Source organism: Rattus norvegicus, chromosome 7 (genome assembly GCF_021556685.1).
Source record: "Rattus norvegicus strain SHRSP/BbbUtx chromosome 7, alternate assembly SHRSP_T2T, whole genome shotgun sequence".
Lineage (NCBI taxonomy): Eukaryota > Metazoa > Chordata > Mammalia > Rodentia > Muridae > Rattus > Rattus norvegicus.
The window spans coordinates 33026214-33048979 of NC_141540.1; the positions used below are offsets into that span (position 1 = coordinate 33026214).

Here is a 22766-nt window from a genome sequence, read left to right on the forward strand (position 1 = left end):
GGAAATCCCGCCCCCACCCCTCAAACCTAGGCAGTGGCCTAGACTGTAGGCTGCTCTCCACAAACTGACAGCAGGGCCACAATGCTGAAGGCAGCACCCGTACAACGCATTGAGCATGGAGAGATCGAATTGGTGCCCACATAGAACCTTTATCACCCACATTCTAGTGTTTATGACACTGAAAGGTACTCTGCAGGCTACCGAAAGAGACAAGTTTACACCAGCCCAAACGCAAAACCTTTGATTTACAATCTGTCCCACTTATAAAGTATGCTAGGGCTATGGTGGCATAAGTCTTATGGGGGTAACCAATTTATGTCTGCTTTAACTTAAGGTCCACTCAGTAAGATAGAACTGATACTGGATACTATGTGGGTGACCAGGAGCCAGAACCTAGATAGCTCAGAGACCTAGGGTAAAACTAAGTACTACTGGTCTCCCTCTCCCTCCCCCTCTCCCTCTCCCTCTTCCTCTCTCTTTGTATATGTATGTATATGTGCATATATGTATATACACACACACATATATATGCATATACACATATACACATATATACGCATATATGCATATATGTATATATATGTAAGATGATTCCTAATAATATTATGCTATACCTTATTCAGTCATCAGAGAGGCTACCTCTTTCTGCAGATGAAAATAAATACAGAGACCCACAGCAAGACATTATGCAGAGAGAGAGAGAGAGAGAGAGAGAGAGAGAGAGAGAGAGAGAGAGAGAGGCAGACCTTGGACCACATAACTCTAAACATGGTGTCTTCATCAAATCTCTCCCCTGGGGTAGGGGAGAGAGTCAGGGAACACCATGGAAAGGGCGGAGGAAGAACCAGGAAAACAGGGCACATCGGACACCAGGAGAGTAAGGTCCTCTCAGACAACCACGCAATGCTCACATGAACTCACGGAGACTGAAGCAGCATGCACAGGTCCTACAGGGGTCTTCGAGGATTAATATTTCACTACCTGGACTGTCTGACCAGAGGGAACTCCAGACAGTTTAAGAAATGTTTGAAATTCTAGTCTGTCCGAAGCCCCCAATGACCATCCGTTTCTAACTCAGCCTGGGAGAATCTATATCCACCTTTTGGTGGATGTGATGATGGAGGAATTTTTATCTCCCACTACTGGCATGTCAGGTTGACACGCGCAGATGAACGCATGCTCAGAAGCACCTGTGGAAAGTGGTAGCTGTAGTTTCAGTGTGTCCCCCAACGTTTGCATGCTGAAAATCCGTGTCTTGTGTTAGTTTCGATACTATGATACCTGGGAACTAGTGAAGTATGTTAGGTTAATGGTGAAGTTGAATGTAATTCTTGTGGGACTTAGGGATCTGCGATACCAGACTGTTACCAGAAACAAGTGAGCCTGACCCCCGAATTTCTGTGCCATCCTCTTGCCAGGTTATCTGTCCTTCTGCACACAGCTGCTTCCTTTTTGCTGTTCTGTCATTCTGCCACAGATGGTGGCTTCCCCATCAGTGGCCAAACACTTGGTGCCACCCAAGCTTGAAATGTCAACCTTTAAAAATGGTGATCTAAGTCAAGCTCTCTTCTTTATAGGGTATTGTTACAGAAACACGGACTGGTACCATATGGGTGTATAAATGTGATCATAGTAATCGTTTCATGCTAATGCTACGATGATAGAAAATGATGTACACCTTCAATACACATGAGGAAAATGAATTTAAAAGATTCTGCATCTCTGGAAGTAGAGTGATAATTAAACCATATTTCCTGTCACACCAACTCCCCATACAGGTGGCTTTTCTTCAGATTAGTATGGTGTTTTAACACACAGGGACCTTAAGGCATTCTAAGTATTGATGACTGGTTCCCTGTTTCCCCTGCAGGGTGCCGGTAGTATTTTCAAACTCTTCCTATTGATTTTGAAGCAATTTGCTCTGTGCCCTAAGAAGACACGATGGAAGCAAGAAGGGAAGGGTGACCAGGGAGGAAACGCACACTTAGGGTGAGATAATTTGCCAGCATAGTAGGAGTGAGAGAGCTTGCATTAAAAACCGCATGGTGTTAGCTCCTTCATCCCTGGAAAAACACAGCAGAAGTTCAGAAGAGCCCGCTGAAAATATTCCATGTGCATAATTTATTTTAAACTCTATTATATCACATTATACAAGCAATTAAACATGGCTTTCATGTTGGTGACTGTTTAAATGTGAAAATTCATCATTCGTGTCAGTACTTTTTATTTTTATTTTTTATTTTTGGCTATTTACAAGTAAGGAATTCCTATGTACTTTATATACCTCTGCATTTGTATGTACATATGTAGGAATACATGTCTATACATATGTACACACAGAAATACATCTATGGCCATACACATAGCTATAGATATGTCATATAGAATTATCTCTTCAGAAAGATCTGAACTTAAAAAAAAAAGAAAGAAAGAAAAAGTTGTAAACAGGGTCTTCTCTGTGTCATTTGGTGATGTAGAACAGGACAGGATGACATTCTAGGAATGTGTCCAAGTGTCCAAATACCCTTTTTTAGCCCGGTATCTGTAAAATTCACATGGGATAGAATGCAAAAAAGGTAGCAAACAGGCTAAAAAAACAGGCCCAGTATACAAGTCTCCCCTTGGTTTTAAAAACTTGATGAATGTAACTGCCCGTAACGTGCATGCTTGCTCGGTCAAGAATGGTCTATGGATAGATAGCAATTGTGTGCTGAACTGCAGCGTGATTTCACGACAGCGGGACTCCACCTCCGTCAGTCGGCTCCTTGCTGCCACCCTGTCTGCGGCTGCGCGGCGGTGTCTGCAGCATGCACTGCGCGTGCGCTGCTCGTCATCCACTTGAATGTGCTTTTGCACTGCCCGAAGAAGTAAACAAGATTCAGGTCTTTCGCCTGGAAATCAACTGTCACCTGGAAAGAGAAAAGACACTAGGATCGTACACACTTAGGCCATCTATACATCATAGTGCACCATAGCTCAAGGACTTACCATATGTCAAAGGCATTCAAAGAATTTGGGACCCCAAAGGAAGTAAAGGAAGGAAAAACGTTTTGTCTGCTTTATGACACGTGAGTCAGAGAGACAAGCTAAAGTATGATGAACCCCGCTGGCTCTTGTGGGGATCAAGACAGGCAACAAAACGTGCTTTCCAATAACAAATGAGAGGTGGGCAGAATGTAGTGTCGAAGGCAGAAGACTCCTCCAAGATGAGTCACTTGCCTGGCAGCCCAGCCCAGCCTCTAAGGACAAAGACATGCATCCGTGCCTTGTTCTATGGCCACTGGAACTTTCTGGGGGCAATTCTCCACGGTTATGTAGGCCCAGTGAGGTGATTAAAATGAGTCAGGGGCAAAAAAAAAAAAAAAAGTCAGGGGCTGGGAGCTTAGATCGTACATTAGACTTCCAGAAAGTGAAAACCAGAACCCCTCATCCCCTGCATTCTCCCCTTTCTTTACTTTCCCCCACACAGAAACCAAGTCCATGTACCAGACCACACACAGAGAGAATGTGAAAGGCAGATACGGGATCCAGCTGGCTACATCATGGTGCTAAACAGTAAGACCCACGCTGGAGAGCATTCTACAGTCTGTTATGCTTGGTAAGTGCCCCAGGGGCACTTCATCGTTTGAGCTGCTTATCAGCTCAGCTCAACAGGTAGACCCACTCAAGTTCAGTAATTTTCCCACAGGCACAGCCAGAGAGTGGCCATTGGAAATGGCAGAATTATTTAGTTTGTATTGGAGCGTAAGTCTGGTGTGCATCTGAATATGGGGCGGGAGTTCACGTGTTGATTCCTGCAGGATTTAAGTCTATCCTATTTCCCCCAAGTTCAGCCTCTTGTCAAAGTCATAACAACCTGCCCGATTGTCAACACGCAGTGAGGCTGATACAACTTTACCATTGACAATATGCATCTCTCCAGATATTGTTACAATCAGCCAACAGGGATTTCCTTTTCTCTGTATCTCACTTTTCCCTCAGGAGGCAGAATTTGAGGAAAACAAGAAGCCTCAATGGTTTTGCTCAAATAATGAAGAAAATGTTAAGGAACACAAAAGGACAAAAGACCCTCTTCTGCCATAATATGAGTTCATGGGGTATGAGAACAGAGGGTTCATCTAGACAATTCGTTACAGTGGAAATTTTGGCTCAGAGAAGCTAGGTAATCTGTCTGATGTCATACAACTAGTAACTGACTCGATAGGAAGTTTCAGAGCTTTTCCTGTGGGCCAGGATGTTTGGTGGCTCTGTTGAACTTTCGAGAAATGTACACAGCTTCACTCTATCTGACTTTTACTAATCAAATGTACACTTTTTTAGGCACCACAGGCCTCACACTAACGAGTTGGAAGCATTAGAATTACAATCCATAGAGATTTCCCCAGTGAGCTTATTACTGTGTTGAGAAAGTCTGATCAATTGCTTTAGAGGACCACTGATGAACAATACAAATCAGCATTTATCTCTTAGTGCATTGCCGACGGTGGGGACCAGAGGTGTTTAGGTGTTAACTCTGAATCGGCTGAGAGGTCTGGGAAACCTCCTTAGAAGGTATGGTGTGATACAAAAAGCCAGCTAGAAAAATGAGAGCTCTCAATAGAGGAAAGTCGGCTGTGGGGGAGGGGAGATGCAGACTCGGACCAGGAGGAAGGGGATACTTGTGCTGGGGATAGAAGAACAGCCTGGCTGGAGCAGAAGGAAGAGGACGGTGTATATTATCTGAGCCGACATGCAAAGACCTTGTCTCCAGGCCAGAATCTGGCAGTGAAGGAGAAGGCAGACTGACCATGTGGGAGGAAGGACTGAATTGCAGTGATTAGCTGGTTTTGGAAGCATCTAAGCTTATTTCGACCCTTGTTAGTAAACACTCTATACTCCGTTTCTGAGTGTTTGCATCAGCTGCTCTGCGTCTGACCTGAGTGTGGCTTCCCCCTAGGCACAGTGGTCACCTACCTTGTCACGGCCACTCATTGTGATGTGCTTTTCCATTCTTCTTCCTCTCCTTCCGTTCTTTCTGGAGGCGTTCCAGTTCAGCCTCATACATCATCTCCTGGATCAAGTACTTCTCTCTCCTCATCCGGTCCCTTAGATCTTTCGGGAGGTCTGGTATCAGATAGGAAATGAGGTGCTTTATACAAAACACGAGGTGCTAAAAACACAACAGAGAACACAGCGGAATCAGAAGGAGGGGTAGGGACCTGGGAAATGGGGGAAGTGGGAAGAGGCCTGGGGGGAGGTGTGCCCTGAAAGGGCAAAGGGTAGGTGAGAATTGAACTTGGTTTGTTGACACCATCTAGAGAAGAGGACCAGGGGCGGAGGGACAGCGGAGGAGAGATGCTCAAGGCAAAGAAGAACAGGAAAACAGAGACCAGGAGCAAATCTTAACTCAGCAGCTTTCATTGCTTTGGAGCCAACCTGAGCATAGGTCACTTAACTACACTCAAACCAGTCATGCTATGAAGATTAGAATTAGTCTGAAGATTCTGTGTAGATTGTTAAGTGCTCTGCAAAACCCAGTGAGACTCACCCATGGGCCTGGGGAAATGGTCATTTCGGGAAGACAGGTTCTCTCTTTGGAAAAGTGCCACACATTTCTTACCTAGGAACTCTAGAGTGACACTCACTTTTGTGGGTCTACATCCCGACGACTGGCGAATTACCAGATGACATTGTGATTAAGAGTCTTTATAATTCTAAACTACTTTAGTCACAATAAAGCCATGCTGAAGCATAGCGATAAGGATTCTCCGTGACTCAGTGACACACAGCCCACACGAAACTCTACCCATCAAGAGGTTTTTCTGTCAGAGAAAGACCTGGAAGAGCTTGAAGGGGCTCGAGACCCCTTATGAACAACAATGCCAACCAACCAGAGCTTCCAGGGACTAAGCCACTACCTAAAGACTATGCATGGACTGACCCTGGACTCTGACCTCATAGGTAGCAATGAATATCCTAGTAAGAGCACCAGTGGAAGGGGAAGCCCTTGGTCCTGCCAAGACTGAACCCCCAGTGAACTAGACTGTTGGGGGGAGGGCGGCAATGGGGGGAGGGTTGGGAGGGGAACACCCATAAGGAAGGGGAAGGGGGAGGGGGATGTTTGCCCGGAAACCAAAGAATTATTATTAAGTATTAAATAAATTTTTAAAAAAAGAGGTTTTTCTGCTCCTCCTAGTGCTTTAAATGGTTAACCACAGTATAAGGAAGGGTACGGAAAGCTCTGAATGGAAAGAAAGTCACTCAGTACTTTAATGTTACCCTTATTTGGGTTTTTTTCTTTGGAATGTGTGGTGTGCATGCATGCATGTGTGCATGTATGTGTGCATGAGTGTGTGTCCGTCCACATGCGTGTTTGTAGATGTGCTTGCTAGTGTGTATGCATGCAGAGGCTACCAGTCTCTGCATGCATGTGTGCATGAGTGTGTGTTTGTCCACATATGTGTTTGTAGATGTGCTTGTTAGTGTCTCTGCATGTTGGGAGTCTTCCTCCATCATATTTCGTCTTAGATTTGATTGACAGGTCTCTCATTGAGCTTATTGTGTGGGCCAGAGTGGCAAGTCAGGGAGCTCCTGCAGCCCACCTGTCTTCACATCTCCTCCCTGGGTTGCCATTACAGGCCTGTCCCACCTCATCTCATTCTTACATTGGTGCTGAGCATTTGAATGCAGGCTCTCATATTTGCCTGCAAGATCTCTATCCAGTGAGCCAACTCGAGAATACCCTTTCTTATTTAGTTTGAAAACAATGTAAGACCAGGTTAGGTGAGCCTATCTGTTTCTTATTTACTTATAGACAGGGTCTCATGGGCTCAGAAATCTCTATGTTGACCAGGCTGACCTAGAACTCAGAGATCTCCCTGTCTCTGCCCCATGAATGTTGGGATTGAAGGCCTGCACTACCACACATGAGAAACATTTCTTCTTTAAAGAGGGACTGAGGGTGGCTCACTGAGTAAGCATCCTTACCACAAAACCTGGCAAATGGAATTGCATCTCCCAGAAGGCGGAAGGAAAGAACTGACTGCAGCAAAAAGTTGCCTCCTGGAGGCCACACGTTCACATTGGTATTGGTATACATGTGCGTGCACACACAAAGAAACAAATAGGATAAAGATGTCTAAAAATAGGGACTTAGCCATCACTTAATTTATTTCCAGAGCATAAGAGCTTAATATCATCTTCCCTTGGCTGTCTGGGGTGTTGGGGCAAAGTGATGATAGAGTTGTCTCAAAGTTTTAAGACACTTCCAGTCCAAAAAGAGGCATCTTCGGCGTGCACAAATCTGCCTCCAATATACATGGCAAGAGATGGAATTGACTTTATAAATGGAGTTATAGCAATAGAAAATTTCCTAAAAGCCCAAGATAAAATAGCTGATATATTTCTACTAAAACATAAGTGCAAGCAATCACCAGGAAGAACGTGCTTCCTGAGTCTCTTTTGACTTTTCAGTAACCGGTGCTTACGTAATGCCACAGTGAGGCACACAGAGGCAACAGGGGGAGCATCCAGCTCAATGTCTTCCAGACCATCTGGGAGCACCTGCTGCAGCATCTTGGAGAGGAAAGGACATCGCAAACAATATCTCAGCACCTCTGGAAGCAGGGATGGGAGAACTGCATTTCTCTTAAAGATGATGAATCACGGCCCCAGAATATTGAATGTAAGGCCCATGGTTCCTGCTCTGTTACTAAGAGACTTTGAAACGGTTCCTGGGAAACTTGAAAGTTCCAATTAAGGAGAAAGATGAGAGAGGGGCTACATTATGTGGCCATGATACTTTAGAAAGCCAGGGCTGGCGTTAGAAGTCTCTGTCACTTGTTACTCCTAGTGACTTCATTATGCCAAAGGAAATGAAGGGACTGTTTGAGAAAGCTCACCTCAAACACAATGATGAAAGCCAGCCGAGCTGCGAGGACATGCCAGAACTGCAGTGTGTAGCCATAGGGAGCCAAAGAATGAGGCGGGTCCCGGTAGTCCCGATATCTGTAAACACACGAGAAGGTTGTATCCCCAACCCTGATCCTCCTGGTCCCAAATCTCTTCCATCTTCGTGACGTCTTTACACACACGTTGAACAAATGTTGAAGGGGAAAGAAGCCTTTCTCTAAGCTAGAGAACTGTCACTTTGTTTGTCCAGCATTCTTTTATTTCTTTTGGTAAAATAACATCTCTTCTCTGGGTAATCATCCACGGTGGTTGGGCAGGAAATTACTTCTTACTCAACCTCTGCTCAAAAAGATTCTTAAGATACATCGCCAGGACACTTGTTAGAACTATTATTAAGTGAATTATCACTAAGTCCGCAGAAATGCTAGGCTACCACAAATTAGATGGGGTAGCTGGGAGGAAGGGAGGGAGGGAGGGAAGGAAGAAGGGAGAGATGGAGGGAAGGAGACAACATGTTACAGGAACAAAAAACAAAAACAAACAAACAAACAAAAAACAAAGTGGAACAAAGACTATTCTGCTGACTCTGCCCAATTTTGGGCACTCTAATTTAAAAGGAACTTCCTGTGGCTTCTCGATGCTGCCAACTGCCTTGAACTGCACATTTTTTCTTTGTGCATGTCAATTTACATGGGATTTCTGCTGCCTGTCCTTCATGCATCCTTCCTACCTGGTCCTCAGCCTCTAACATTTGAATTGACATTGAGCTGCACATGTGTTTGTTGAACACCTGTGTGGGGGTCAGGCGTCATCCTGGAAACTTTGATCTACACAAGTAAAATTCATTGTTGCAGTCACTGTCGCTAACTCCACTACCGAAAAGTGACCCCAGTGTCACAAAGTTTTCATGCATTTAGAGTGATGTGGATGTATTGGTTGTTTGAATGTGTCTGCTGTAGAGAAGCACAGAATTTCATTTGTCTGAATAAAAAGTTGTGATTTGGGGGGTGGGGAGGGGGCTTGTAAAAAGTGGAGCCTGACCTCTAACCTTTGGATCGGTATTGATTAACAGACAGTTCAGAATACGTTCCTATAAAGACTGTGCTTGAAATATATCAAGTACTTGAAATAATATTACTGGTCACCATTATCGCCATCAAAATCATCATATTAATTATTATGGTTAGCGTCTTTGGGTGGGTTTGATAATCTACCACGAATCTTTTATCACTAGGGGAATACTAATAATGACTGTTTTGTGTTGAAATTGAGTGAACGGTTGGATGCCTCCAAATTGGTAATAGGGAGCATTGAAATTTCTACTGTCTAATGTGTGGTTATTCATCTGACCCTAGAACAGGTCCAATAATTATGCATGGAATTCCAGGAAGAAGAACTTTCTTTAGGGCTGAAAGTTTATGCAGACTCCCTTAACCTCCATTTGCTTTTCCTGAGTCACCCAATAACCAGGGATCATGCTATTTCTCTGCTCATTTTCAGGCCCTAATATTTCAGAAATACTTTAAGTAGATATTCTAGAAGAAAAATGCAAATATACTTTATCACCATGAAATCTATCCTATAGCCATGAATTGGAAAACAGTCACACTCAGATGCTCTTTCTGCCCTATTTTTGTTTTGGTGCTAGGAATTGAACCCGGGGCTTCCTTATGACAAGCACTGGGTTCTGTGCTCTGGCCCTGAGATCTACCTCGGCCCTGTTGCTTGGCTTTTGATGCGGTCTGCCTGTTCTCTGTACCAGTGTCAGGGAAACATTCCCTTTTGCTAAAGCTGCCCTTATTTCTCAAGACATAGATGACATCATTGGAAATGTGATTTTCCTAGCATCGGCTATTGTTAATTTATTCCCATTTTTTTAAACTGTGAAAGAGTAGAAAGTAGACTCTTAGCCAGCACAGGGGCTGGCATTCCCCGATGCCCCGGAATGTTACAGCACTTCTAATTTTCAGGACAATGATCTTGTTTGTTTTCAGTTTTATTTTCTGCGTGGGACTTTCCTAAGTAAAACCACGCCTACTTTATAATATAAACAGCACATAAATATGTTGATTTTCTGAGAACCGGACCTTAGTTATTACATAATCTATCTTTGGATTCTCAATTTTGTGAAATTGTCTATTTCCACTACCATGACACTGCCACATTAATTACTCACTATATATTGTACCTTAAGACAAATCTCTTTTATCATTATTTCTTCAAAAGAATCTGGACTGATTTTCATCCTTCACATCCACATGTAATGATATTGTGGTCCTCAGGCACACAGAATTGGCCTAACAGTAATTCTCAATCTATAACTAAACATAAAGGTCTGTTATAAGTTTCTCTTAGTTATTTACTTGACACTTCCTAATCCCTTGGATTAATTTGGTGGGATCATTTTGATCATTGACACACACACACAGTGGCAGTTTGAATGAGAGATGTCCCTCATCGGCTTGTGTGTTTGAACAACTGGTCCCAGTTGGTCGGACTGTTTGAGGATGCTATGGAACCTTTAGGAGGTAGATAGAGCCTTCCTTGCTAGAGGAATCACTGGGCTTCGAGGGTTTACAGCCTTGCCCCACCTCCTAACTTCTCCCTCTGGCTCCCGTACATGGATAGGATATGAACAGCCAACCCCTTGATCCCATTGCTGCCATGCCTTCCTGCATTATAGACTTTCCCTTTGGCAGCACAGGCCAAAATGAACAACTCTGGTATAAGTCGTAATTGTATTTTCATCACGGCAACAGAAAAGTGACAAATACGTATGTTCACTTACACATCTGTGAGGATGTTCTAGTATTTACTTTTATTTGGGCTTGAGCTTGATGTAAGGATGTTATAGCTTTAGGAAAGATTTATTTTTTTATACTTTTCTTTCTTATTTTTTAGTGTGTGAATGTATATGTGTGAATTCATGAGCCCACAAAGTCCATAGAAGGTGAGAGATACACCAGAAATGGAGTTCAGGTCCTCTTTGAGAGCAGAATGTATTCTTTAACACTGACCTATCTCTCCAACCCACAAAGTCTATGACGTCATATATGTGTATATATATATATATATATATATATATATATGTAGTCTTCTGAAGCTGTGTTTTTTTTTAAATTTCTGTTATGTTGCCTGTTTATTTTCACTACTGTACATTTATATAGTGTGGTTATATTATAGTTGTTTTATATAGCATATGTTTAGAATTACTCATAGACTTGCCAATTCTCTACTTTTTTTTTCAGCTTCTGACCATGGGAAGTCTTTAAAACAAAGCTTAATTCTACCCTGCTTAACAGATCCTCTTTGGGTAGAAGTTGGATGTTGTTCTCTTGTGTACTCTTGGCTCCTGATCCACTTAGTTCTGCCTTTGAGAAACTAATTTTTTTTCCAGGTCACTGATCCACTTGAGAATGTGTTTTAAAAATTTAACAGCATGTTCAGATGTTTTCAGACTAAGAGTCAACTCAGGTGCATTGCCTGACAGATACCTGAAGAAGAATACTAAGACTGCCTTTTCTATGATGAATGTACATGTGTATTTTACACATATGTGTATGTATTCCTCTTGCAATTGAAGGCCTTAAAGAAATGGGAAACTTTTGTTTCAGAAAAAATTAACATCAAGCAAAATGATCACAATTTAAATGAATGAAGATATCAATCCTATTTGTGTTAGTCATTGTGAAAGATACTTTTATTTTATTATGTAGGACAGCTGGAATTATAAAACAAGAAGAAAAAGGTGAAAAGTGTTCTATACTTTTCCATTTATCTATTCAGTTTACATCCCAATAGCCCCCCTCCCCTCACCCGTCTCCCTCTCACACTTGTTTTAAAGACTCCCTCCCCCTTGGTTTAGCCATTAAAGGCTAGGCTCATGACCAAAAATATACTTTATTTTTAATTAACAAAAAAAGTTTTAGAGGTAAGCTGTTTTTAATCTATTTTTTTCAGATGGGTTGGCCTCCAACTCACTGTGTAACCAAGGATGACTTGAACAGACTCTCCTGCCTCCACCTTCAGAGTGCTGGCATTCTGGTGCGTGTCATCATACCTAGTTTTCTGTGTTGCTGGAGTCTAAACCCAGGGTTTCATTCATGCAAGGCAAGTAGTCCAACACTTGCCCTACATTCCCAGTCTACTAAATAGCTTTTAAATTAAAATAATACTTATCATTTAACAGATAAAAATCCCAGTTCCAGGCATGAATTATCCTTTTTGGAGCTGTTACCCAGTGAGGTCCCATAGATTCCTAAACATTATAGGCTACGATCATTACTGCCTGTTACCCTCCAGAACTTTACAGCAAGACGCTATTGTTAAAGACACCAAATACTTGAGTCATAGAACATGGATAAATCAAGCTGGTACTGACTTTATTTCAACAGTGCTGAGAGGTGCTATGTACACTGTTGGAAAAGTAAAACTGGTTATTGTTCTTATCCGGCTGAGAACTCTTTGAGTTACAATAGTATCTGACTTGGTAAGACGTGCTCACTGATATAATAATGACATAATGTCATGGAATTAACCAACTACTTTCTGATTGGAATTAAGACCTGCTATACAAGCTGGAATTCATAGTGGCTCTGTTATATGGCCAAGAACATGTGGAGAGGTAGGTCATAGTCCCCATGGAGAACCTACTACCATGGGAACTAAATGGGGACAGTATTAAACCGATACCTATAGATTAGTCCATTTCTGAGCACTGATGAAAACGTTTCTCATTTTTTTTATCATCTTGCAGTAGATGGTGATTAACACAGAGACCGACAATTAGTGATGACTCAGAGAATATCTTAGTCAGGGTTTCTATTCCTGCACAAACATCATGACCAAGAAGCAAGTTGGGGAGGAAAGGGTTTATTCAGCTTATTTCCATGCTGTTCAACACCAAGGAAGTCAGGACTGGAACTCAAGCAGGTCAGGAAGCAGGAGCTGATGCAGAGGCCATGGAGGGATGTTTCTTACTGGTTTGCTTCCCCTGGCTTGCTCAGCTTGCTTCCTTATAGAACCCAAGACCACCAGCCCAGGGACGGCACCACCCACAATGGGCTGTGTCCTCCCCACTTGATCACTAATTGAGAAAATGCCTTACAGCTGGGTTTCATGAAGGCCTTTCCACAACTGAGGCTCCTTTCTCTGTGATAACTCCACAAGACATACAAAACTAGCCAGTACAGAGAAAAAGGAACTGAAGAATGCTCCATTTTAAATGGGACATTTATATTATTCCCCTCCTCCCAGAACTCAGGGATCATTGTGGACCAGGGTGAAAAGACTCCGAAGGTCAGGGGTAGAGAATAACTAGAAGGAAACATGCTTTCTGGATAGAGCAAGGCAGTTGCACAGATGAATTCACAGTGGTTGTGACAGACCTATGGAAGCTCAAGCCAGACAAAATACTGCCGTGGATAGGGAAAGTGAGCATGAAGTCCAGCCCTTGAGCGAGAAGCTATTGGTAACTGCTATCTGCTGGAAAGACAGTCAGCTTTCTTTAAGGATGTGGCTCTACCGGAACATGGTCCTCCATGCTCCAGGGGATCACCACATATACAAGGGCACGTGGACAGTACACATTGGACTTGACAAGCTAAAAGTTTTAAAAAGGACACAAAATTGGGTGAGGAGAGAAATGGAGGCGAATAGGGACAGGGTGAATATAATCAAATTATATTGAATGATATTCTAAAAAAAAAAACCCTAATAATGAAAAAAATCAGCAGGGGACTCTTAATGCCCTCAGAACTGCTTTATTTTTGTGTTATTTAATTTTTATTAGAAAAATTAAAGTGAATGAGACATAATCTATATTGATCTTCTAACGTGTTCTATGAAGTCTTTAATTACCTTTATTCTCTCTGAAGCATGGTTTTGGGGGCAAGGAATATAAATTATATTCACCCTTGGTTTGCCAGAACCACGTTAGTATACCAATCATGCCTATACCCAACCAAAATTTTTAATATATTTTCTGCCCAAACACTGGGTAATTTTTCTTTTATTGGAAACATTTTTTTCATACCATATATTTTAATTATGAGAACCACTGCTTTAAACAGACTCAGCCAGAAGGACTGTGGCTCAGCAAAACTGTCCCATGCTAGAGCCACTAGAACTTCGCAGGGAGCCCGGTAAGGTTCCCACTCACCTGCAGTACTTCAGAGGAGTTCCTGAGAACTCACTGCCATCAGACTCTGGCTCAGACCGGTTTTCAAAGTCAGAAATTCGGAACACGGACAAGCTGGCATTTACATAGCCAACCATGCACCTGAAAGAGATGCAGATTGTATAATTACAACAGTATTCATCCCCTTTAACACTATGTCACTAATGCCTTTTCAATTCATATCTTACTCTACAGCCAGCTATGCCCCCAATGTGGCATTAGGTTTCCATGCCTCTGCTGGCGTTTTCTTTTTCTTTGGAACCCCTTCTCCTTCGTGTGGAAGTGTAAATATTACTTATCCTTAGTGATCAACCAAAACACCACCTATTCCGAGAAGACTTCCTCACCCAGAGTCAGCATGACTCACCCACTTCTCCCTGAAGTTTTACTACATTTAGATCAGAATTATCCTTGAGCTGGTACTAGTGTTGGCTGTGTACACACGCCTTTCCCTTGAACTGCAGGATTGTGGGAGTGGATGTCTTACATTTTTATTTTAGGATCTAGTGGTTTTATGCACCCACAAAATCTAGAAACATGGAATTTAGTTGATTTGATGAGAGGAAAATGACACATCAGAGATTCTATTGATCTTCCTGAATGGGATGAGTAGAGTCAGTCATTCTAACAGCCACTCTGTCAGCTTCCTTCCATCATCTATTTTTTTTGTAGTACAAAATAAGATGTTTCATCACAACATTTTCAAATGATTGTTCTTTGTTCGTATTTACTTTATATAATTCTTTAATTAAAAGTAATTTATTTATCATTATTACTAATGTAATAATTAATAGTGTGAGGGGGGAGAGGGAGAAAAGGAAAAGGGGGGAGAGAGAGAGAGAGAGAGAGAGAGAGAGAGAGAGAGAGAGAGAGGCATGCGTGATGGGGCATCTGAGGAGGTCAGAGGATATCTTGTTGAGTCAGTTCCCTCCGTCCATATTTACATGGACACGGGGTATTGAACTCAGGTTTCAAGGCTTGTGTAGCAAACACCTTTGCCTTCTGAGTCATCTTACTGGCCAAAATGATGACACAAGCAATTCCTGAAGCACGTGGCTTCTTCATATCATGCCCAGGATAAACCACTGTCCTCATCATGGCCTTTACAAAGATGAGCTGATCCCGAAGAACCATTTGTCCAGACATTTGAGGGTTAAATACACGGCCAGCAGGGACGCAACATTCTCCAGTCCTCCCTACTTCTCCTCGAAATGGTGGTCTAGAAGATGAACGGATGAACTGTCTAGAACAGGGCATGCAGACACACTAGCAGCTTGGTGATAGCTGTTGCAGAGAGAGCTGGTGGTTTGACACACAGAATTTAGTAGTCATCATCATAGGATCTGATATTCACAGGTCTACCTGTACTCATATCTCACCAACCAGCTCCAAAGCTGTGTGGAGATTAAAGCTGGTGTCTTCTGGTTTGGTTTAAAATGTCCATTGACAAAAGTCAAAATTCAAATATGACACCTGTCCTGTGAACGGCATCATTCACCTTTTACCCAAAGAAGTGAAAAAGAGGATAAAGCTGTGAACCAATTTACTAAGCATATTCATGTAATGCCAGGCACAAAGCCATGTGGGAAGTGTCTTCGGTGGCTGGTTACTCATATGTACATAGAATTAGATGTGGATCTGGTATACAAGTATATTGTCTTCTTTCTACAACATCTCAATAGTCACGGGAGATGTTATATAACTAATACTGAATTGTTTCCCTAATTCTTTTTACAATGGTGAAATCCCATCACCACCACATCAGAAAGTTGAGTCTGCTATAAATCTAGAGAATTGGGATTTTATACTTTATGGTTCAGCCACAGTGCAGCCAGGGATGTCTGTCCATCTACTCTGCACATTTGTCACAGTTGGAGGGCCATAGAGGGCAGGTCGATGCCATGCTTACCACTTGGTTTGCTGGCATATGCTCTCTGCATACCCACCACCATTGAGAGAGAGAGAGAGAGTGGGAGAAAGAGGGAGGGAGGGAGGGAGGGAGAGAGAGGGAGAGAGGGAGAGAGAGAGAGAGAGAGAGAGAGAGAGAGAGAGAGAGAGAGAAAAGGGAGTTTTCCTAAAGGACAAGTAGATGCCTCTGAAAGCATTTGCAAGTAAGGAGACCTGGATCAGGAGACAGACTTCTCTCAAGTAAGTTTTGAAAATGTCTCATGCCTCTAAAATGTGAAAATTCTCCTTTGAGACATTGGTTATTTATTGTTTTGAATTACTTAATGTACAAGATGGGGACATCATGTGATCATTGTCACCAGGATTAGAAGGAAGAACAGAACCAGAAGTTGACTTTCAGGTTTGTTGATTGGAGATCAAACTTGCTGCTCAATGTCTTTGAATCAGCTATAAAGTTTGCCTTTGAGGTTTTAAGTATTGGGACACTGCCTGGGAATGGAAATCAAAGGTTGGAAAATGCCAGGGGAAATAAGACTGGGTTTATGTACTTAAAGACAAATGTGTTTTATAGATAAAGTGTCTCAGGCTAATAGTTGAGTACAGAAGAAATTATAGGATTTATACAGATATATTCTCTATTATTCATTAAGTAAGATATGCTTGTGATTAACTCTGTGAATGCACAGAGTCCTTGATCAGGGCTCTAACCCTTTATGACATCACCATTTCTGTGGAAAAGCAGCTTTGATTTAGTAATTACCAAGTGCATCTGTATTATGCATATGTCACATGGTAATTCCAAGGTCAAGAGCATTCTGTATCCCTAGCATGAACCTGAACCTTAATGCTTACCCAAAGTTTTCCAAGTTCTTTCCTAAGGACCCCATGTAAAGATACCCCCAAAAACAGTGGCCTCACCCCAGAAGAGGAAGGGGACTCTTCACCAAACAATGAGCAGTATGAACTGCAGCTACAGAAGATGAAGAACCCACAAAAGGGAAAGGGGAAACCCTCAGAAGATTTTTTGTACATGTAACACGTAAAAAGTGTTGCCTTAAGCAATTTCTTTTCTTTGCAAACCTGGCTAAAACAGACTGTCTACCAGTGGTCTTGAACACTTGACTACCGGGCATCCAGAACAGGAGAGAGTGGTTCTACCTTTAATGGAAATGGACATGAAAGATGTGGTTTTTTTTTTAACCACTCTGCAATCTGCTTGGGAACAGCATTAGGCAGACCTAAGTGTGTCATCTCAGGGACTAGGGTCATGGGAACCAAAGGACACTATGTACACAAGAGAAGACATCCTCCATGGAGGAGCCAAGGTAAACTCATCTAACAGAGAGGAGGAGGCATCGACTGTTGTGACACAGAGCTATTGGAAGGCACAGTGACAGGCTTGGATAGGACATTGGATTGGTTTAGGTTCAATTTAAATGGAAACGTGCCATTTCCACAGCTGGTTTATATCACAAGTGGGATTTGACTCTAGCGGCTCATTGCATTGTAAAAGCTTACCACCATCTAAGATTTTACGGTGTTTCTACTCAGCAAGCTTTTTTATTTCTAGAGCATTTCTAAGTTGGAAAGACAGCAGAGAAAGAAGAAGAGAAAGAGAAAAAAGATGATGAAAACAAAGAAGAAAAATTACTGTAAAGTAATAGGGTGTCTGCTATGACAGAGCTAAGACTCACAAAGGAACACACACACACACACACACACACACACACACAACCACATACATGCCCACACCACACACCTACCCACACACACCATACTCATACACACCATACATACAATACACACACACACACACACAAAAATATACACACACACACACCACACTATATCATACCACACAACTACACACATACGCCACACACCTTCACACACATCCACCTCCCTCCCAAACCAAGAATACTGGCCAATGGATTAGAGACAAGAGTTATAATATGGAATGTTGCAGATGGCTCATAAAGAGAAAATCTTCAAAGAAAATGCCCAGAGATGGACAGAAAGTCCAATAAAAGGATACCAAGGTATAGTAGGTAAATTCTAATCACTGTGAACACTGCTTTACGACTGACAGGCTGCTAGAATTCTAAAGCTTTGGTTCTCTATCAACTCCAAAGATTTGTTCTCTGCTCATTTTGATTCTACAAAACAAAACAAAACAAAACAAAACAAAACAAAACAATTACAAGTTTCTCCACAAGCAGAAGTGGGGAAGGATCAAAACACTTTGTTATGGATTAAACCTAGAAGGTTTACAGTGAGATGAGCCAACAAGTCATTTGGGGCCCTGGAGCTAAGAATAGAGAGGTCTGTGTGGGTGTGGCTGTACCCCTGTGTAGGTTCCAGCGGTTACGGTGGAGTTCATCCTTATAATAATCCTCTGCTTCCGAGGGTGAGGATAATAAGGCATAGCCCACTCATCGTTTTGAGAATCAAATTCAGAATACACCTGAAAGTGGCTGCGGTGAAGGGAAGGTTTTTCAGGCTAAGTCAAATAGAGGATGTTGACAGTGGTTGTAATCAGGAAGCAATGCCTGGGCAATATAATCCAAGTCTTTTGGTCTTGGGTCTGAAGAGTTGATAGGCTCACTTAAAGTTGCTGGACAATTAGTGTTCAATGGCCCTGTGGTTAGTAGAAGACTTCGCCTCTTCAGATGGCTAGATTGTGAGCTACGGCACAGCCTTTGTGTGGGATAGTGGTGGAACTGGACCCTGACCAGGTTTGCTTAATTCAGGCGAGTTACTCCTTTTGCCTTCAGTGGCTTAGGGAGCAAATTAATTGGGCTAGGACTGCAAACCAGGGGGCAGGACTGCTTTTAGGTGGTGCCGGCTATATAAGATAATTTGCTAGGCATCAAAGACCATAGGTGGACCTCTAAACACCACAGTTAGAGTTAGATCATTAGTGTGACTTTAGGGACTGTTCATGTATGCTAAGACTTCTGGCAAAGTGCAGAAATAAAGCTAGGTGGCATGTGATTATACGGATTAGGTTTTATCTGACCACATACATTCTAGTCTCCTCCTCAGAGCACAGGACTATATTTTAATTTGACTGTTCATACATAATCTTCACGCTACACAGATATCTATTGAGTTACTTCTGGGTCTTAGGTACAGGGGTCCTCATGAAAAATTTGCATACTCCAGATGATGACAGTATGAATCGGAGAGTAATTCCCTTTTTATAGATCCATAACATTTCCATAACTATATGTTACACTAGGTCACTCGTGCTATTTTTGTTGTTACATGCATTAGGAGCTCAAACATTCATGAGTTTGGAGTTGGCAGGAGCCAGACAGTAGGGGAAATACAACTGCTGCTCTCACATTAGACTCGTCTGAAACTTGTCTGACTTGTTTGGGCTCCAACACTTTGGTAAATGGGATGTGTTTTCTTTGGCTGAAAACGGAATGATATAATTTCACTTCCCCTACCACAGGCCTTGTTTGGGCTTGCGTGTCACGTGCCCCAGTATAAAAGCCTCTCTGTGTGTCCAGCACCATGCAATGGCTGAGAAATGGAAGTTTCATAATCCTTTTACAGCACTTACTTCTGCCCAGCTTCTCCTTGGCCTGCACACGGTCCATATTTATAAGCATATACTAAGCGAGGGATGAAGTCGGATGTTATTGCTATGACAAACGCGTTCGTAATAACAGAGAGAATCCCGATGCCTTCGAGAATTCCATACCAAATTCCTATTCAAAGAGAAGGGTGGTGTTAGTTCCTCCAGAGGTATTGAGAGTGAAAACAGCAAGCAAATCCACCTGAGGAAGTCCTTTCATCTTTCCAAATGCCTCTGGCAACAAGGAGTTATTATCTGTGTTTCCAAACAGTTTGGAATTGGAGGAATTTCTATAGGTGCGTGCAAGTACCGATGTACTCACGGCTTAGGGGTCAGCATCAGACATAAGTCAGAGAATTCTAGCCACTAAGTCTTTCATGTTTCACCTGATAAGATCGGCACACAGTGTCAAGCCCCTAACAGACTGGACACTCCTCAGTGGTAATGATCAGGTCTCTTCTGCTCTCCTTTGCAGACTGGCCCTGATGTGCTGGCTCATGTTGATGCCCAGTGAGTAAACACTTGCTTCATTTAGAGGGGAAGAGGCTACTCTGAGGAAAATGTCTGCCTCCGGTTCCCAGCAGAGTGGCACTGCTCATAACCCAAAGATGGCCAAATCATATCAACACTAAATACTAAGAAATACAAATTGAAAATACTCTGGGGATAAAGGATGGCTCTTCTCCGTGGTAGAATTTAATTAATAAACATAGGAGGAATGGAGAGGACTGGAAGCCACCATTAATTGACAATATTTTGAGTCAAAAACCAAAGTTCATTTCTGCCACTAGAGAGAGAAACCAGGTTTTGCTTCACGTGAGTAAAGAAAACATTGGGGAAAATGGGAGTATGGTAGGGTGGAAGCAAATAGATCTATTTTAAAAAGTGATAAATAGGTATTTTAGATTCTGAAGCCTTACAGCAGAAATGACCAAACTAAGAATCTATTTAGGCACAAATTCATAAAACACTGGAAATCTCAAGCAATCAGTTTGAATAGATGGCTTTATTTCTTGCAGAATATTATTTAAGACCAATATTGTTGCTTATTCTTCAAAAATTAGCCAAATCAGCTCAAATGCAACCTTGAGGATTCCTAAAGTGTCTGGCTTTTAATCTTTTAGTATTTATTTATTTATTTATTTATTCATTAATTCATTCATTTATTTATCAGAGACAGGGTATTAGTATGTAGCCCTAGTGGGCCCAGAACACACTATGTATACCAAGCAGTCTTTGAACTCACAGAGATGCACCTGTCATTGTCTTTCCAAGTGCTGAGATCCAAGGCGTGTGCTGCTGGATCAGGCGGGCTTTAAAACTTTGCCTACAAGCCATTTCATATCTTCACAGAAGCATACCCGGACCCAACTTACCTATGTCCTTGGCCCTCGAAGCCAGAGGCCTTCTCCACTGAGTCACAAACTTGTAAGCATCAAGTCGGATTTCAATGATGTTATTCAGTAAGGCCAGAAGCGGTGCTAGAGGAAAAGCTGCCACAAAGATAGTTGTGAATCCGAACTGAAGGACTAGGGAGGAAAAGGGAGAGAATGAATGGTGTCAGCCTCCCATCGGCTGTTTCAAAGAGACAGTAACCCAAAGCTATCATCGCATCAAGTCATATTTTGGGATCTATCCAAACCCTGATACTATCACAGATGCCATGTTGTGTTTGCAGATAGAGCCTAACATGCTGTCCTCTGAGAGGCTCCACCAGGCAGCTGACTGAGACTGATGCAGATACTTACAGCCAACCATGGGACTGAGGTAGGGGATCCCTTAGAGGAAGACTTGAAGGAGCTGAAGGGGATCACAACCCCATAGGAAGAAAAACAGTATCAACTAACCAGGACCCCTCAGAGCTCCCAGAGACAAAGCCACCAACCAAAGAGCATAATGCATGGATTGGTCTATGCCCCCCCCCCCCCATATGTAGCAGAGGACTGCCTTGCCTGGCCTCAGTGGGAGAGGATAGATCTTATTCTGTAGAAAATTGATACCCCAAGGAAGGGGAATGCTGGCAGGAGTGAGATGGGGGTGGATTGAGGTGTGTGTGAGCAACCTCTCAGAAGCAAAGGGGAGGGGGGAGGAGGTGAAGAACTCAGGGAAGGGGTGGCAACATTTGGAATGTAAACAAATAAATAATTTAATTAAAAAAGGAATAATACACTGAAGAAACTTCTCTTGCAGAGAAGAAAGCCATGAGACTGGACAAAGAGGTAATTCTTGGGCCTGAGAACAATGGAATATGAGAGGCAATACGTTTACCTCAGATCCCAATACTTTCCAAATGTCATTCACTAACTAATGGAACCAGGACTTCTTGGCAAAAAGTTTGATGGCCGGATGCGGTGGGAAAAAACACAAGGATACTGGATTGTCTTATGAAAAAGTAAAGTGATGCTCAACAAATGATGAGGGCACGTCAACAGGACAAACATGTAGGCACTGCCAACAGCCAAAGCTGGAGTAACAGGGCACAACAAAATCACAGCTGTACTGGATCATAACCCAAAGACTGCTAAAGTCCTATCAATATAAATACTAATACATCTAAACTGTAAACACAGGGAATAGAGGGCAGCTCTTCTTCATGGTAGAGTTTAATTAATAAACATAGAAGGGATGGAGAGAAGCTTTACATGGAAGAATACCCCAGTTAGTGGGTGGAATGTTAAAAATAGGATATTTATATATTTCAACAGCATCTCCTCATGTGCTTAAGATGCTGATGTGCCATACCCTGATATGATGGCCCCTTTCCTGAAATTCTTCCTGCGTATGCTCTTCTTGGATAGACACTAGATCTCTGCTAGTTAAGCCATCAGAACCGTTCGACTCTTAAGTTCCGTCAATGATACCTCATTACTGTCTCCTACATCTCCCTCTTTCCCACGGTCCCTACTTGACTTTAGACTCTGGCTTTCCAGCTGGCTCTGTCTCTCTGACATCCACCTCACTTCCCCACTGAATTGCTATCAGTCTGCACAGAGTCTTGGTTCCAGGCCGTTGTTCACCGTCTTCCTAACAAGAAAAGCTTCAGAAGGTTCTTACCACCTACAGGCCAACTCGTCCTCTTCTCCATACCATTCAAAGATCTTAGTGATTTTTCCATGCAGATTTCTAAGCTTCAAGATCAAATGTCCTTCGTGCTCCAGACCTTCTCTGGCCACATAATGTCTCTAATGATAAACTAATGAAACT

The 22766-nt window shown here is 42.4% G+C and overlaps 1 protein-coding gene across 10 annotated transcripts in view; it reads right to left on the bottom strand.

The window, feature by feature from the left end:
- Nucleotides 1-2098: 2098 nt before the first annotated feature.
- Nucleotides 2099-22766, bottom strand: part of Ano4 (anoctamin 4) — a 409328-nt gene continuing 388660 nt past the window's right edge. For all 10 annotated transcript variants that reach the window (XM_087556297.1, XM_087556298.1, XM_087556296.1 and 7 more), the window contains 6 exons: nucleotides 20939-21091; nucleotides 19548-19695; nucleotides 14051-14170; nucleotides 7881-7986; nucleotides 4954-5149; nucleotides 2099-2909 (listed from right to left, as the gene is read on the bottom strand). In XM_087556297.1, coding sequence (XP_087412423.1) covers nucleotides 4958-5149; nucleotides 7881-7986; nucleotides 14051-14170; nucleotides 19548-19695; nucleotides 20939-21091 — 719 coding nt within the window. In that variant the 3' untranslated portion in view covers nucleotides 2099-2909; nucleotides 4954-4957. The remainder of the gene's footprint in view (nucleotides 2910-4953; nucleotides 5150-7880; nucleotides 7987-14050; nucleotides 14171-19547; nucleotides 19696-20938; nucleotides 21092-22766) is intronic.